Here is a 17580-nt window from a genome sequence, read left to right as displayed (position 1 = left end):
ACTTGGAACCTCATTTGGCCACGGAGGTTTAAGAAATTGATGTAATAAAGGTTGAAGTATAGAGAATAATGCATGAGAGAGAAAAGTAGGACAGAGAAAGAAAAAAAGAACAAAGTTGAAATGAGAAAGAAGTATTTGCTTACTTTGGACACCTGAAAAAAGAATGCGACTCAATTACCTTGAAAAGATGGAGTATATCACTAAGTCTACCCTCTATTTAAAATCAATAATTATGATTTGTATAATAAAAATAGCTAAAAAATCTCTTTTAGAAAAATGTTGATAATGGGGGCGGCCATTTAAAAAATGTTGTGTTATCCAAATGGGCTACTTTTATGCATTCCCCGTCAATTTATCACTCCGTTAATATGAAGAAAATATTATTCCGCGACTCTATTCATAAAGATAAGTACTTCCCCCTTTCCACCCTAAGTTAACTATTTTTATTTTTGGGATGTGACACTCTAAACGACACATTTCTAAACATGGAAACTACTCTCCCTGCTTCTTCTCCCTCTCTTACTTTCTTTTCTCCATTTAACTCACAAAACAACGCTATATAAAATCTCGTGGAAAAATAGAAATGCTCCACTTAGAGTGGGATGAAGGAAGTATTTTTTTTTTCTAATAAAGAGTCATTAATCTATACTTTCCAATACCTCATACTAATTGTTGGATCTATCTTGACTTAAAGTACATCTCCCAATCTATTGATTTTAACAAATTCTTACCTAATACTCCTTCCGTCCCAGTTTTATAGTCACATTTTGCCATAAAAATCCGTCCCATATTTATGGCCACATTTAGAATTTTCCATATTTGGACATAAAATTTTACCCCATTATTCACTAAAATTACACCCAAATGCCATTATCAAGACAAAAATAAACCAAAATAAAAATAAAAAACGAAAAAGTCAAGAGGGACCCACCTTCAACCAACTCACTTCATTTATTACATACTACACCATCTCACTTCATTTATTATACACTCCACCATCTCACTTCATTAATTACACACTCCACTAATTCCTTAAAATCCGTGCCATAACTAAATGTGACTATAAATCTGGGACGGAGGGAGTATCAGGGATAAATCAGGTAAGATCCGGTGGGGTCGACTGTTCATCTGATCACACCGACGATCCACGAGTAACGTCGGAAAACTACATTATTCAACTTCTAACCCCACGATAAGTCTTCCTCCGTACTAACCCTTCATTATCTCTCTGCTATGCATTGGATTTATTCTTATAATTATGATTGTACACTACAAAAAAAAAAAGACTGTTTACCGAGCACCATTAGCGAGCATATCTAATTGTGCTCGGAAAAAGGCGAGCATCTCAAGCTGTGCTCGGCAACATTCCAAGCATAATTGATGGTGCTCGGTAATATCATGAACGAGGGAGTTAACTTGCGAGCAATACCGAGCGCAGTCAACGTGCTCGGTTTAGCAATTTAAGTTAGGGAACGGAAAATTTTAAAACTAGCGACCACCTATAACGTGCTCGGAAAATGCCTACCACCACCGAATGTGCTCGCCGAAACTAAATTGTATAATTATTCAATATATGATCGCAAAAAAGCACACTTTGTATAATTATTCTCGGGAAATTAACTAATTGCAGTGTTCCTTGAATTTCCATATGTAATTATTCAAAATTCATATGTTTTAAATTATTATTATTGTTAAATAATTCTTAATTATAATTATACCGAGCACTTGTACTGTACTCGGCAATTGCCAAGCACATGGAAGTTGTTCGGCTTGTTTAAAATAATTGATATTTTATGTTCAAAATAGATTTTAATATTTATGGTGAATGATCCACAAATTTTTACACATGCAAATTTTTCTAGATATTTCTGTATACATATAAAAAATATTGGCATGTTTGAAAATTTTATTATTGTTAAATAAGTATTATTTATATTATTTTTATATAATTCTGAGCACTTTTAAGGTACTCAGAATCGAGAAATGGATGGTGCTCGGCATTGTATAAAAAATATTTATATTATTTTTATAAATTCCGAGCACTTTTAAGGTACTCGACAATTTCCAAGCACATGGAAGGTTCTCGGCTTGTATAAAATATTGATATTTTATGTTCAAAATAGATTTTAATATTTATGGTGAATGACACACAAAATTTTATACATACAAAATTTTCTACATATATACGTATACAAATAAAAAGTATTGGCATGTTTGAAAATTTTATTATTGTTACATAATTATTATTTATATTATTTTTATATAATTCCGAGCACTTTTAAGGTACTCGGCTATTTCCAAGCACATGGAAGGTGCTCGGCTTGTTTAAAATATTGATATTTTATGTTCAAAATAGATTTTAATATTTATGGTGAATAATCCACAAATTTTTATACATACAAAATTTTCTACATATTTCTATATACAAATAAAAAATATTGGCATGTTTAAAAATTTTATTATTGTTAAATAATTATTATTTATATTATTTTATATAATTCCGAGCTCTTTTAAGGTACTCGGCAATTTCCAAGCACATGGAAGGTGCTCGGCTTGTTTAAAATATTGATATTTTATGTTCAAAATAGATTTTAATATTTATGGTGAATGATCCACAAATTTTCATACATACAAAATTTTCTACATATTTCTGCATACAAATAAAAAATATTGGCATGTTTGAAAATTTTATTATTTTTAAATAATTATTATTTATATTATTTTTATATAATTCCGAGCACTTTTGAGGTAATCGGCAATTGCCAAGCACTTGGATGGTGCTCGGCATTGTATAAAAAATTAATATTTTATGTTCAAAATAGATTTTAATATTGATGGTGAATGATCCACAAATTTTTATACATACAAAATTTTCAGAATATATATACTCCCGAGCACATGGCCGTACTCGCTAACATGCTCGAAGTGGTCGGTGCAACTAGTTCTCACTCGAAAGTGCCGAGCACCACTAGGTGCTTGCTGCATCACGAGCACATGTATGTGCTCGCACACCTACTCGAAGTAGGCCCGTGCTCGCTTGTTTCGTGTCTAACCTCTCGAAAGTGCCGAGCACCACTAGGTGCTTGCTTCATTTCGAGCACCCATAGGTGCTTGCCAACCTGCTCGAAGCACCAAAGCTCGCACCATCCAAACCTTGATCTCAAAAATAGCGAGCACTCATAGGTGCTCGTCAATGCTGTTAGTTGACCAGTTAGCTGAGCACCAAGAAGCGCTTGGATAAAAATGCCAACGAAGGGAATGCGGAGCACCTAAAGTAATCGCGAAGTGCTCGGTAAAGTTGGATATGCCGAGCAAATTTCCCTTTTTGCCGACCACTTTGGTGCTCGGAAAACACCTCTTTTTTTTGTAGTGACAGAACCACACCAAAAAATAAAAAAATTGCAAAAGATATTCAAAAATAAAAAACTTAAAAAAAAAAATCCATTAAACCATAATATGATTGACATCAATCCACCAACACAGATATTCAAATGGCAACAAAAATAAAGTTTCATACAACAAATTATAATAAAGCAAATCCATGAACAAAAAGGGTTTCAAATTTTAAACTTAAGGTAAGAATGTCCATAATAAAGTGCCTTGGAAAATATCCCCCAAGTCCTCAATATCTTTCAAGTTTAAGCAAATAATTGAGATGAATTAAGTTGTTGAAATAAAGTGTCTTTGAACTTGAAAAAAGCTTGAGAATTCAATCATGTAAAATAAAAGTGTTTCTGAACTAATAAATCTTGAAATAAAAATGAAGATCGATTAAGTTGTTAAAGCTTGAGATAATAAAGTTCCTTTACCTATAAAGGAAAAAAGAGTTATGCAAGTAAAATAAATTTAATAATCGAGAATAATAAATTAAAATGCATTATTCATTAATCTTCTAATTATACTCTTCTATTTTTTTCGACATCTAGAACAAGTTCTTTGACATTAAATTTGGAAGATGATCTACAAAGCCAATGTTGACCACAAATGAGATACTCAACAACTTTAGGACCTAATGAGCTTCTTAATAAATCAAGTACTCATCCTCCGATGCTACATGCCAATCGTGATGCTATATACGGTTGAGATGGGTACCACAAGATTCGCGAGTGACTCAAAAGAGAACAAGATATACATATTCACTGTTAATTATAGTACGTGGTAAATGTGATAGTCAATTTCATAGTTTACTAATATTCTGTTTGTAGTTTTTATGATTGACTTTGTTAAACTATGGAGCAATATAATTTAATATCTAAATAATACAGGCTTTAATAAAGGCATGGAAAAAAGTCTTGATTCTACAGGGGATTGGACTTTGAGTCAAGCCCTACTATGGAGGTTTTCGGCCCCATATTAAGGTTTGACTCAAAGTCCAATCCCATATTCGAATCAAGACTTAGACTTGCAGTTGGTTGTGCAATGGCATATTTACACGCTTTTATCAAATTCTATATCATTTAGAGATTTAAATTATATATTACACAAAATTTAACAAAATCAGTTATAAAGAACTACAAAATAAAATCGTAGTAAATCATTAAACTAACAATCAAATTTAGTACATACATGAAATAATTACCTAACTGGTGTCACGATTCAACATTGCTCTTGAATATTGTTATAGATATAGCCGTGCAAAACTAAAAACTATTAACAGTATGGTAGAGCACTAAATTTTTCATTTTATCTCTCTTTTAAAAGTAAGAGTAAATTTTGGAAACATTTAAAGTAAGGAATATAAAAGAAAGGAAACTCCTATTCTCCATCGTCTCTTTCATTCTAAAAATAATTAGGGCACATCCAAAATCAACTCTCCCTCCCTCATTCCTCTGTCTCAATTTGGTTATCGAATTTGTTGGTTGTAAAAGCATGATGTTAAGCCTATCACTAGATTATGAAAAGAAGAGATCGATGTTTGGATTACCTTCCGTGAATTTGGAGTAAAGAAACGGGACTTTTTCTTTTTGTCATGAAATTTCAGAAGTCAGTATAAAAGATTGGAGAGGTGTGAGGCCTGCTAAATTAGCTCGTTGGATTGGGAATTTGGAAAAAGGCATCAACTTGAGATGGTGAAGAACTGCTCCTTCCTTTCTTCTTTGCAAATAGTAGTATTAATATTATGCTGAGAATAAAATCACAATTTGTCAAGAAAAATTTGGGCGCAAAGTTGAGAACGAAAACGGCAGATTTGATGACATGAGAGGCGATCAAATCTTCTTATTTATAATACTTGAGGTATCCTATAACAAGGAAGTAAATTAGGTCAAATCTAATACTAGAAATAAATCATAATAACGAAAAAAAATTAAGAGAAATAGAGTAATAAGGGAAGTAAATCATATTCACAAGGTAATGACGGATATATGGTTATACTGCGTCAATAGCTCTTTCTCTATCATCTTAATTTTAATACTCCTAGGAAATTAATTTAATAGAGTTCCCCAAATCATGCCTAAAAAACAAATTAAAAAAAAACTAAAAAACAAATTAAATACTATAATAGAGAACCCCTAATTACCAAACCGTTTGTAGCTGTAATTGATCACAATAAATTGTAATGTAACCATATATATAGTATATATTTTTAGTGATTTAGTTGAGTTCTTGACAAAAAAAAACTTTTATTTTCTTTCATTTATAATTTTATTCGAGCCAACTTGTTCACGTTAGAAAATTACTACTCCTATATTATTTTAGATTCCATTGTGATTGTGAATTTTGAACAAAGTATTGTGGTTGGGAGAGGGCGGCTGTGAATATTTATAGAGCAAATTAGGGTGAGGTAGAATAAACTCATGAATTGATTCATGAGTACTAAATTTGGGATTTATTTTGCGTATTATAGGGGAGGTGTTGTTAACGTGTGATGATGGTGGAAAAAGATTTCTTGTGCTGATTACACTTAATGAAGTACTTGCGCTCAAGAAAAAGAATTTAGAATTTGGACTCTCTGGTGTATAGTATTTTAATATAGAGTGAACTGCATAAATGGTACATGATCTTTCACTTTCGCAAATAAATAGTACCTGATCTTTATTTTATATCGTTTTTTGTACTTATAAATCACATTTTTGGTACCTGATGCAATTTTGATCCCAAATGCCCTCTAAACAAATATATATTTCCATTTGTATCATTAAGATTATTTTGGGTATACAAAACTAAGTACCAAAAGTGATATTATAATTTCTTCACTCATTCTTCTCACTCTTTATACTATTATTATCAATCAATATTAAAATTATTATTTTGATATTATAAATTAATAATTAATTTATTTTTTAATATCATTCAAATATACTACTTAATTATAGTTATAGTTATAGTTATAATTATATTTAATTATTGTAATAATATTATTGTTATAAACTAAAAACTAGTTGTAATATATAAATAATAATAATATAATTATTTAAATTATGAATCACACAATATTATATAATAATAATAATAATAATAATAATTATTATTATTATTATTATTATTTTACATTAAACTAATAACTAATCAAAATAATCTTAATAAAAATTTAAAATTGTGAATTATATTTATAATGATATTAAGAGTTGAATATTTGTAGTTAGGAACCATAAAATGAGTATAAAACAATTCATTACAAAATATTTAATTGATTTAAATATTTTAAATAATTAATTTAATTAGGTATTTTGTTCTTGATTTATATTATGGATGTAATTAGATGTATGTATAAAACACTAAAAAGAAAGAAGAAAAAGAGGATAAAAGAACAAAGAGGAAACATAAACTAATGAGAAAAAAGAAAGAAGAAAGGAAGATAAAATACTAAAAAGAAAGAATAAAATGAAGAAAAAAGAAAGAAGGAGAAACTAAAGAAGAAAAAAAGAAATAAGAAATGAAGAAAAAAATAATCACATGTTTGGTATACTATTTAATGGAAATTTCCAAAAATATCCTCCATAACAAAATAATCACAAGTTTGGTACCTAGGGTTATTTTTGTCACTGGGTACCAAAAACGATATAAAATAAAGATCAGGTACCATTTGCGTGCGAAAGTGAAAGATCATGTACCATTTATGTAGTTCACTCTTTAATATATTATTAACTTGGCCTAAATTATATTATTAACTTGGCCTCAAGATACTTTGTACTTCCTCCGTTCCCTCCGTTCCACTCAAAATGTTCATATTCTTGATTGACACGAAATTTTAGGAAGAGTTATTAGGTGGAGTAAATAGAGAGAAAATGTAGTTAATTACTTTAACGAAGAAAGAGGAAAGAAAGATTTATTTCCATATGTAGAATGTTGACATCTTGAGTGTGACAAAATAAAAAGAAAAGGTGAACATCTTGAATGAGACGGATGTAGTATTTCATTTAAATTGCTTAGTCCAATTTTTGTATTTCACTTAATGGGACTGTAACACCCGCCCTTTTTATTCCCTAAGACTTTTGGAAACCGACCTATTTATATATATTAGTTTCGCACCTAACTTCTTTTACTTCTCGATATGATCAAACGTTGTGAAATATAATTTGAGTGATGAATGAAAATAGGGTTATTTACAATATTTAATATTCTTATAGTCCGTTTTTGAAGACCGAGCTTCAAATAAAAGTTCGTACATGTTCTACATCGAGTTCAACATTAGAGTAAAAATAAAAATATAAATACTTTCCATGCCCTCCGGATCTTGCTCAATAGTCCTGCCTTGAACCCCGATATCTACACGAAAGGATAAGAAGCATGTTAAATCAAGACGAGACGATCGACAAAATCACATCACATCAAGCATGCTTATCAAACGACGGCTCACGTCTTTTTAAGCGACAAGATGTAATATTATTGTCATTTATGATATTGTGAATGAGAGAAGTGACAACTTACGCCAAATGTTAAAAAGTCCATATCCTTTGGACAATGCATTTTCCTCCTTGAATCAAGCTTATAACCATGTATTTGCATACACCCTATTTTCTCTATAAGTACCACTCCATCTCTACTCTTGATTTTTTTTTTGTTCCACCACAAAATCTCCAAAACTAATTTATCACAATGTGATGATTCTCAAATGGGTGTTAGAAGAAGAGGAGTCAATTCTCTACACACTACCTTTCTTTTTCTCCTTTCCTCAAGGTAAATTCTTCAACATCAAACAAACTTATTCATAGCATTTCATATCCTAGACCAAGCATGAACAAGAACTAAATAATGCAAATATAGATTCCTTTTAGAGCAAGCTCAATTATATTTTCATTTCTTTCCAACAACCTTTCTACGAAACACCCCAAATCAAATGCATTATTGAAATCTCATCCAATGACTTACACTTTTTTTTACCATCACGATCATGACTAGCCTTAGATGCTTATGAACATAGTATTTATCATAGATGTATATCTTTTTATCTCAAGCTCGTGTCGTGTGCCAAGAAAATCTTAAGGATCAACCATCATCCTTTGGAATCCAAGAATCAATTAAGTAATGCCTTAGATGCAATAAGTTCTACTTAGTTGCGATAACCATAGTGAGCAAGAGGCAAAACGAGGAGTTAGCTTTATGAGTTTTTCCCCTTGGGGCTGTAGCCGCTGCTACTGCCGAGAGACGCCCTGAACGACGCCGCTGCTGCCTCTTCCGTAACAGCCACCGCTGCCACACACGCATACACGCTCGGCAGCCGCTGCCCCGAGCAAACTCGGCGAGCCGGTGCCTGAAAATTTAAACCGAGAGAGAGGAATCTGAGTGTTGTGTGAGTGTGCAACAAGAAAAATGAGAAGAGAGAGAGAAAGGACTTACCTTACCCGTGAACGGCGGCACCGTTGCTGGCCGAGCGCCGGCAAATCGACGAAAGAGAGAGAGAGGCGTGAGATTCTGGGGAGAAGGAGGGGCCTTTTTTTTTTGTTTTGTTTTTCTCAAATTGAAATCTATCTTCTCTGAACTACAATTTGATTTGGGTTCCACTCCTTTTAAGTGTTTTGAGTGTGATCGCTTATTACTTGGAAGTGGGCCGTTTCTTTTTAAAGAAGAAGATACAGAAATGTTGGGTCATCATTAATTATAGCTTTGGGCTCCAAGTGAGGAATGGACCTATTATTAAATTGTTGGGTTTAATTATTCATTATTTGTTAATTAATGACTGATTTAAAGTCTTTTTTAAAATAGAGAGCCGTAAGTTTTGATGGAATGAAATTATCTTGATCGAACCTCGAGCATAGGATGCATATACCATATAGGATCATTGCATGTCATGCACCTTATGTATGTTTTTAAGACTAATTGAATCAATATCCTCTTTCAAGAAGGGCGTGTTTGCGGAGTTGTTTTCAAGGACGAGCTTGTGTAGAGTTATAATTGGAAGCTTTGAGGTGGGCTTTATATCCAAAACATTAAGTGTGGATAAAATTATCAAATATATGAAATGTTTTTTGTTTGATAAAATCACTCTTACTTTTTTTTCAAATGTTATCGTGCCATAAATTATTTGTTTTATGATACCTATTGTTTGGCGATGCCAAATGAATGAATGAATGAATCGAATTCAGACTCCAATAGGACCAAGATCCTATTTGAGTTAGTGTACACAGGAATGAACCGTGAGTCATCGTAAGGGTTGGCCGGTCAATGTGATCGTGGAAGGTGGCCACCTTCCCGACACACAATGAACTATCAGATATGAAGGATTACTGGAATGAACTTAGTCTAATCAGACGAACTTTATTGAAATGAACTTAGTAAGCTCGGGCCTTTAAGAAAAATCCTCGTGTGTTACTGTGATGACATGATAATGATAACGTTTTCTTATATATGTGTACTTTCGGCAATGTGTCCACTGAGTACCCCGTACTCAGCCCTGCATTTGTTTCTGAATGTGCAGGTTGAGCAGTGATGAAATGGTGGCTGAGTGGAGTTGGTGGTCGTCTCATATCTTTTATAGGGTTCTCGTGGCATATGTCTTCACACATATGGCCATGTGTTTACAACTCCTTCCGCTGTGCACTATTGTAGTATAATGTACTAGATAGATCGCAAGAATAATGATTAGTAGCGAATGACTAGTGTTATACACTCTTTTTAATTTTATGATCTTTCATTGCCTTGTGAACCACCTTTGTCTTATTAAGTACTCCCTCCGTCCCAGTTTAGGAGTTAGAATTAATTATGACACGAGTTTTAAAAATTGGTGGAGTGTGTAATAAATGAAGTGAGATGGTGGAGTGTGTAATAAATGAACTGAGTTGGTGGAAAGTGAAATGGTTTGACATTTTGGATTTAAAAGATGTTTCTTTTTTCTTTTTGGTTTATTTTTATGTAGATAATGACATTTGGGTGTAATTTTGATAAATAATGGGGTAAAATTTTATGTCCAAATATGAAAAATTTCAAATGTGACTCTTAAACTGAGACAGACTTTTATGGCAAAATGTGACTCTTAAACTGGGATGGAAGAAGTATCTACTTATCATATTGATATTTCTTTCATCCCCTTTCTACTCCTTCTTCTTATTCCCCTCCCCGAGTCACGATTTACCCAGCAATGCTATCCTTAGCAAGTCGCGGTCGTGACAGGGACTTTATGCACTTATTTATGACAGGAGAACTTTGAGCATTTTTGAAATCTTCTGCAGCTTCTTTCTCGTGTCACTCATCTATCAACCTTTGAAAATGATGGAACACCTCAACAATACTGTTTTTGTAATTTACATAATGTTTCACAACAACATTCATACACTCACTTCGTTGAGTTGTAATGATATCAGCACAAAATGTATTTCTTTCATATACCAATGCCCATTTTTCCCATAGAGAAAACATTCTTGTCAACCACTTATTATCTTGCAAGTTGTATTTCTCTAACATCTCATTCCATGCCTTGAGGAATTCCGATTCTTCTTCAAAGTCGCACACACAACAACTGAAATCAGCTGCAAATGTGTTCTTGAAACTCGAAAAAACACTTGAAAGATGGATCGTTGCATTCTGAAAAATGTGCCAAACACGCAGGCGATGGTAAGTAGATGGCCACTTGGAAGCTAAAGCAACGCTCATTGCTTGATCTTGATCTGTTAAGATAGTCTTTGGTCGTTTTCCCATCACGACATCTTCAAATGCACTAAATAATCGCTCAAAGGTTTCAATTGTTTTCGTCGTGTAATAATATGCACCAAACACAATTGTTTGTTTGTGATGAGTTACGCTGACGAAAAAAACAATTGGTCTACCATCTCGATGTTTTCTATAGGTAGTATCAAAGCAAACAACATCACCAAAATGACCAAAATCTTGTATAATTCTACCATCGGTCCAAAATATATTGGTAATTAGATCTTCCACGTCCAACTGTATTGCATAGTAAAAGTGTGGACCCTCACTTGTCATCCTTTGTAAAGATTGTAACACACCTCCACAATCGCCTTGTTTAATCTCCGAAGTCCTCTAAGTTCTCAAATAATTCTTTAAATCAATATGAGTGAAACCAAGATGTTGAATTCCACGAAATTCTTTTGCCATTACATCTATAGTTTTCTTTGGAGGCAACCCACAACTTTGAGGTTTGGATTACCTTTTGTGAATTTGGAGTAAAGAAACTAGACTTTTTCCTTTCTGGTTTCTGTCGTTAAATTTCAGGAGTGCGTATAAAAGATTAGAGAGATGTGGGGCTGGAAAATTACCTCGTTGGATTGGGAATTTGGGATATGGAAAAAGGGCTCAACTTGAGATGCTGAAGAACTGCTCATTCCTTTCTTCTTTTCTAATATCTCGATCTTATATTCTGTAAAGTCGATAAATTTAATCCTAAATTTCGAAAAGTCAGCACCCAAATTCCGAAATGTGTCCAAAAAAGCACATTGCTTAGACCATCTCCAACCATTTACTCCAAACTCAAACCTATTTTTTCAGTTCTGTCACATCAAACAATAATTCTACTCCAACCATTTACACCAAACTCATACTTAAAATTTTATCCATATTCACCTACTTTTTTTACTTTTTCAATCTTACCTAAATATTTATTTAAACTACATATTAACCCCACGACACTTTATCAATAACTTTCCAAACATAATTAAATAATTTAATACAATTGTTTATGTTATGAGGAGTATTATTTAATTTATTTTCCTATAAGGATGTAATCAATTGCTAACTAATTACCAATCTCAAATTGAGACCAATTTTCAACCATTAGATTAGAAGATCTTGTGGCTAATATAATGCCAAGTGTAATATATTTTAAATTTAAATAATTATTAATTAAATTAAAAGGGTATTAATGTCAAATCTTATATGTAGTAATTATAACTAACTACTTTCTCTCTTCTCAAAATCATCTCAAATCTTTAAATTTACGTAACTCTCTCAATTTAAATTATTTTTTCGCAAAAAATATATCAAATTAAAGATAATTTAATAAGGATTCCAACGAGATCTCAATTGCATATGTTCCGACGATATTCGGGTGAAAGAATTTGATAAATTATATTTCAATTTTCGTACATGTTGATAAGTAGCTTTTATCAACAAATGCAAAAAAAAATCTCAATATATTGTAGGCAAAATCTCAATATTATGCATGTCCAATCTTAATAAAAATGTGTTGATATTTTCTTGTCCTTGTATTGATATTCTAATATCATATTGTTGATATTTGTAATACACAATGTTGATATAAAAAAACACCTACTTTAAAATTATCATATGATAACATAATGACGATATTACCCTTTTGTTGATATTTTGTCTACTATTTATTGAGATTTGTGAGCTTTAATCTCATCCACTGATTTTAAAATCCAAGGGTGAAGATTTAGTCTTGATTTTAGATTAGGGTCCTATAAGCATTAGAATAGGACTCCATAAATACCATATCATAATTATACAAAATAAAGAACTAAGTACTATTAATTTATATAATTTAAAATAAATATTAAATAATTTTTGACTAAATAATTGATAAAAAAAACAGGTCGTAATAAATAAATACTACATAACATAAACTTTCACTATTTTAAATCCAAATATACTTCATAACATAAACATTCACTATTTTAAATCCATCTACTATATCCATCTACAAATACATGGAGTATAAGAATTTTATTTATGATCGAGCCCATTATGCTAATTTAAAATGAAATATAATTCTCTCTCTGTAGAAAATTTCGCCGCTCCTTCCTTCTTCCCCTCTTCTCTTTTTTCGTCTCTCTCTGCATCTCGGAAAAATTTATTCGCCAACTTCTTTAATCGTCCAGCATCTCCATAAATCAGGTAATTCCTAGCTTCTATTCCAAAATACATAATTATGAGGGATCCAATTGCAATTTTCAGAAGCTTCATAAAGTGAAATGCAGTAGCTACAGTGCAAATGACTAAATGAAAAATCAATTTGTTAATTTGTTTATCGAATTTCGTTACCAGATCCAGTTGAAGATCGAAGGATGTCATATAAGCTTGGACCCATTGAACTGAAAGAGTAATCTCCAGCTCATCTTACTGCCAATTGATCCTTAGACAGAATTTTTTTCCGCACCAGTTGTCCCGAAGCTGCGTTCGGTTTCGTATCATGTTTCTGATGCACAGTAAGTGTTACTTTTTCAGAAGTATTTATATTTATATATATATAACATTGAAGTATGCTGTTAATGACGGAGGAGTCGTGCAAGCTCTACGATGCTCAATTCAGGAATTCCATTGTTTAGTTGTTTTCCTTCATTTTTGGAAGTGTCTATTTTAGGATATAGGGCTTCTATAATACATATGTGAAGATACTGACTCTATTAAACTGCGATTGTTCTAATCATTGATTTCATCATATAATGTCTCTTTGATAGATTGTTTGGATTGGTCATGAATCGTGTTTACATTTGATTTTATATGCTAAACTGTTGCTTTGTTGCATCAGATACTGTTCAGATTCTTGCTCAAGGCATTTCTTATGCTATGTGATATCCTCCAAATTTTGTTTGTAAGCTCAATGAATCTGGTTTTTTTTCAGTCGACTTGGTTTTATAACTTTTTGTTATGATCTTCTCGTTCCAGGTTCTGGGTTTAGGAGCTCCAAGCTTGAATTGTTTTGAAATAGGAGTGACAGATCGTTTTCTGTGATTTTGTGTTGGAAGAGATGAGTGGACATCAAGCACAGGAGAAATATGAAGTTAAAGCTTCTTCCAGTAAAGGTGTGGAGAATATCCGATGCAGCTCAATTTTTGGACAGTTTTCAGAAAAAGAGATTATAACTCAGTTAAAAGGGCTTGCTCGTGATCCTTCTATGCCACAATTTGCAATTGATAACATTCAGCCTTTGTGGACTCAGATTCTTGGTCTCAGAAAATTAATGGCTCTCAAAGCTTCTGAAATGCCTTGGGTATGTTCTTTGATATTCAACTCTTCCCATTTCCACATGATTTTAAATTGTAGCATTTGACCTTGCTTTATTAGTTGGGCTTGATTTTTATGCATCTCTTTATAGTTTCCGCAACTTTAGTTAAATTGATATTGGGAAAGGGAAATGAATTAACATAGAGGGAAAGTAAAAGAAAAAACAAATGATTTCCAAAGAGAACTGAATTCCTTCTTATTCCCATTCTTTACTTTTAACTGACATATGGGAATCAACTCTGGCGGCAGTTCTGGGGGGTCACCGTTGATGGAGGAGGTGGCAATAATGGTGGAAGATAGGGTGGTGATGGTGGAGGGTGGTAGTGGTGGATGAGAGCGACAATGATAGAGGTGGCATCAGTGGCAGAGGTTGGTATCAACAGTGGAGGAGGAGGGTGGTGACAGGGGGTGGTTGGCTAGCGGCAGTGTTGCTGATAGTAGGCGTAGGCCCAATGAGTTAGAACAACACCCTCCTCCTGTTCTGCATGTCCTATCTGTAGTTCTGCATTGGCTGATGTTGATATCTAGAATGCTTTATTGTTTCTTACTAAAAAAAGAATTCCTAGAGATCGTGGTAGCTATGTGATTAATAAAAGGGATAATGCTTTTTCTTGTTCAGTGAAGTCTCTTATGTGATGCTAGTTTTATATCTCAATCTAACTAAACTATTTTCTCATTAATTATGTCTATGCATTTCAACCATACTTACAAAGTTAACTCTCATTAAGCATTATTTTTTGTATGATGCCATTTGGTATGTTTTCCTATCTTTCTTTGGTTACTAGTAAATATCATACCTTCTCTTTATAACTCCTAGAATACAGTTTATGCCAACACTTTATTGGATTGTATGTTGCTTATGTTTAACATCCTCAACCATCTCAACTGTTGAATGTTGCCTCTGATGCCCACACAGTAAATGGAATATCCTGTTAGAGGCGAACATTGGATTGTATTGTATTGAGTTTTGATTAGTGTACAGGGGCTTCACCGCTTACCGTTACCTAGCATGAAACCTTGTGGTATTAGATATGACAGATCTGTTGGTTGTGGCAAAATATAATGTGTCCCTTTCCTTCCTAGATGAATTATAGCATAAAGATTTGTGTCAACCTTACATTTTCTCTCAGATACCATCATGGTCCCGCACTTAAAATCAAGCTTTGTATGTTGAATGATATTCCCGTGAAATTTGCTTACAAAATATTTTTTGTTTTGTTAAAGAGAAAGCGGAAACTTGAGCAGCTTGTCAAAGATACCCTGAGATGTCCAGCTGGCTTTGTTTCACCTCACCAACAGAACATGACAAAACGCAGAAGACGGCAGTCATCCCAAGCTTCATCATCATTGTCATGCTTGCTCAATTCAATTGACTCTGCCCACAGTCATGATGACAAATTCATCTTTGAATCTCTAGTGACCTTCGATGAAGCTTTTCCAGAGAAACTGGTAACCACTGAATGTTCATTTGCTGATGATGTGGTAGATTTGAAATGCACCTCCAAAGATGTATCTCCGGTAGTAGATTCTAATGAATCTGTATATGTTTCAAACCCTTCCAATATAGAGGACTCATCTCCTAATGTAGCACACCATTTAGCTATTAGTAAAGTAGTTCGCAGCTTGAATTTACCAACATTGAGTGGCACACAGAGAAAACACCTTGAGCCTTCTCATCGGTCAATCAGATTACTGAATTTCATCGGAGATCATCTTCAAAGGAAGGTTATTCCGGTTGGACCTCGTTTTCAGACTGACATCCCTGAGTGGGATGACACGGTGAATATGAGCTTTCGTATAAGCTCATACAAGAGTGATTCTGATAATTTGAAGTGGTTGGGCTCCCAAGTTTGGCCAATCGTAACTAGAAATATGAAATCCACTAGAAGAGAAATTGGGAAAGGGAAAAACAATTCTTGTTCCTGTGCATCTCGGGCATCTGCTGATTGCATTAAACGCCATGTACGTGAGGAAAGGCTACTTCTTCAACACGATCTGGGCCCTGCTTTTTCTAGTTGGAAGTTTGATGAAATGGGTGAGCAGGTCTCAGAGTCATGGTCTCTCAAGGAGCAACGAGCTTACGAGTCACTAATGAAAATGAGGCCATCAGCTAATGAGAAAAGCTTTTGGAAGCGTAACTTGAAGCATTTACCCAGAAAGTCTAAGAAAGACATTGTGAACTATTATTTCAATGTTTACATTCCTCACCGCATGAGCCTACACAGGTCGTCACCAACCATTAAGCAAGTCGACACTGATGATGAGGACGAGGATGAGGCAGATAATTCTGATCACAATGGTTTGCAGAAAGGAGCTGAAGGGAGAAGTCCTACAATCCCCAACAAGAAGGCTAGATATTTACGTACTAGCTAAGTTGGCCTTCAAGTCCATTGATTGAGTCCCATTAGAAGGTTCGTTTCTTGACCAATTTTTTTGTCCGATCAGCTTACCGTATATACCAATGAAAATCTTGACTTTGGATCTCAATTCATTAATCACTTAACTTTTGTTCAAACCCTTAGTGGGTGCATTCAAGCAGAAATGCATCATGCTATATATTCAGGTTGTGAGTTTTGAAAGTGGTGATGGGAGTCTTCTTGTTTATGTTCTCACAATTATGAAATTATCATGCTATAGTGAATGAATTCACATTATCTTTGTCAATTCATTAACCACTTGAATTCCGGACTTCTTTGGTGCCATGTGTACTGGGCTGACCCATTTACTGTCAAGAATGGAGTAAATTATTAGTTTTGTAAACTAATAATTTTTTGTGTATATTTTTCATAGTTCATTACATGAGAATTTATAGTTGAAGGTATGTACAATTTATGGGTAATGATGGAATGTAGATTTTTTGTTCATTAATGTTTGTTATTAATGACTTTTTTTTTCCAGTTAGGATAGATCTAACAAGAGGTATGAGCAGCCACATGAGGGCTAGCCCCCCCACCAATTTCAGTGTTTACTAAGTATATTATAGGTACATGTATCGTTCAAGCAATGACCTATAGATAGCTTAGGTGGTTGATTACTCCTTTTTTCACCAACAAGTTTTCGGTTCGATACCCATAAGCACCCTAAATTCATTTAGTTTTGTCCTTAGTATTTTTCCATAAAATTCTAAGAGATCCATAATGTATCTTAGAAATATTAATAGTAAATTTAATTTTAAAGTTATTTCGCACATATTATTTATATTTCTCGTAGTCCCCACCTAGG

The 17580-nt window shown here is 33.2% G+C and overlaps 1 protein-coding gene across 3 annotated transcripts; it reads left to right on the top strand.

Annotated features, from left to right (window-relative positions):
• The first annotated feature begins 13110 nt into the window (after positions 1-13110).
• On the top strand, positions 13111-17125 carry LOC125216780. 3 transcript variants are annotated; one of them, XM_048118547.1, is made up of 5 exons: positions 13111-13248; positions 13399-13559; positions 14020-14156; positions 14294-14344; positions 15583-17125. In XM_048118547.1, the coding sequence occupies exons 3-5, from the start codon at positions 14130-14132 to the stop codon at positions 16729-16731; spliced, it is 1227 nt and encodes a 408-aa protein (XP_047974504.1). In that variant the 5' UTR covers positions 13111-13248; positions 13399-13559; positions 14020-14129; the 3' UTR covers positions 16732-17125. The 3 variants fall into 3 exon arrangements, with proteins under 3 accessions (XP_047974504.1, XP_047974502.1, XP_047974503.1); XM_048118545.1 differs by having other exon boundaries at positions 14020-14344; XM_048118546.1 differs by lacking the exons at positions 13111-13248; positions 13399-13559 and adding an exon at positions 13901-13945 and having other exon boundaries at positions 14020-14344.
• Positions 17126-17580: the final 455 nt, after the last annotated feature.

Source organism: Salvia hispanica, chromosome 3 (assembly GCF_023119035.1).
Source record: "Salvia hispanica cultivar TCC Black 2014 chromosome 3, UniMelb_Shisp_WGS_1.0, whole genome shotgun sequence".
Taxonomy (NCBI): Eukaryota; Viridiplantae; Streptophyta; class Magnoliopsida; order Lamiales; family Lamiaceae; genus Salvia; species Salvia hispanica.
The sequence above is the reverse complement of the archived record's forward strand: the minus strand, read 5'-3'. Positions and strand labels throughout refer to the sequence as shown.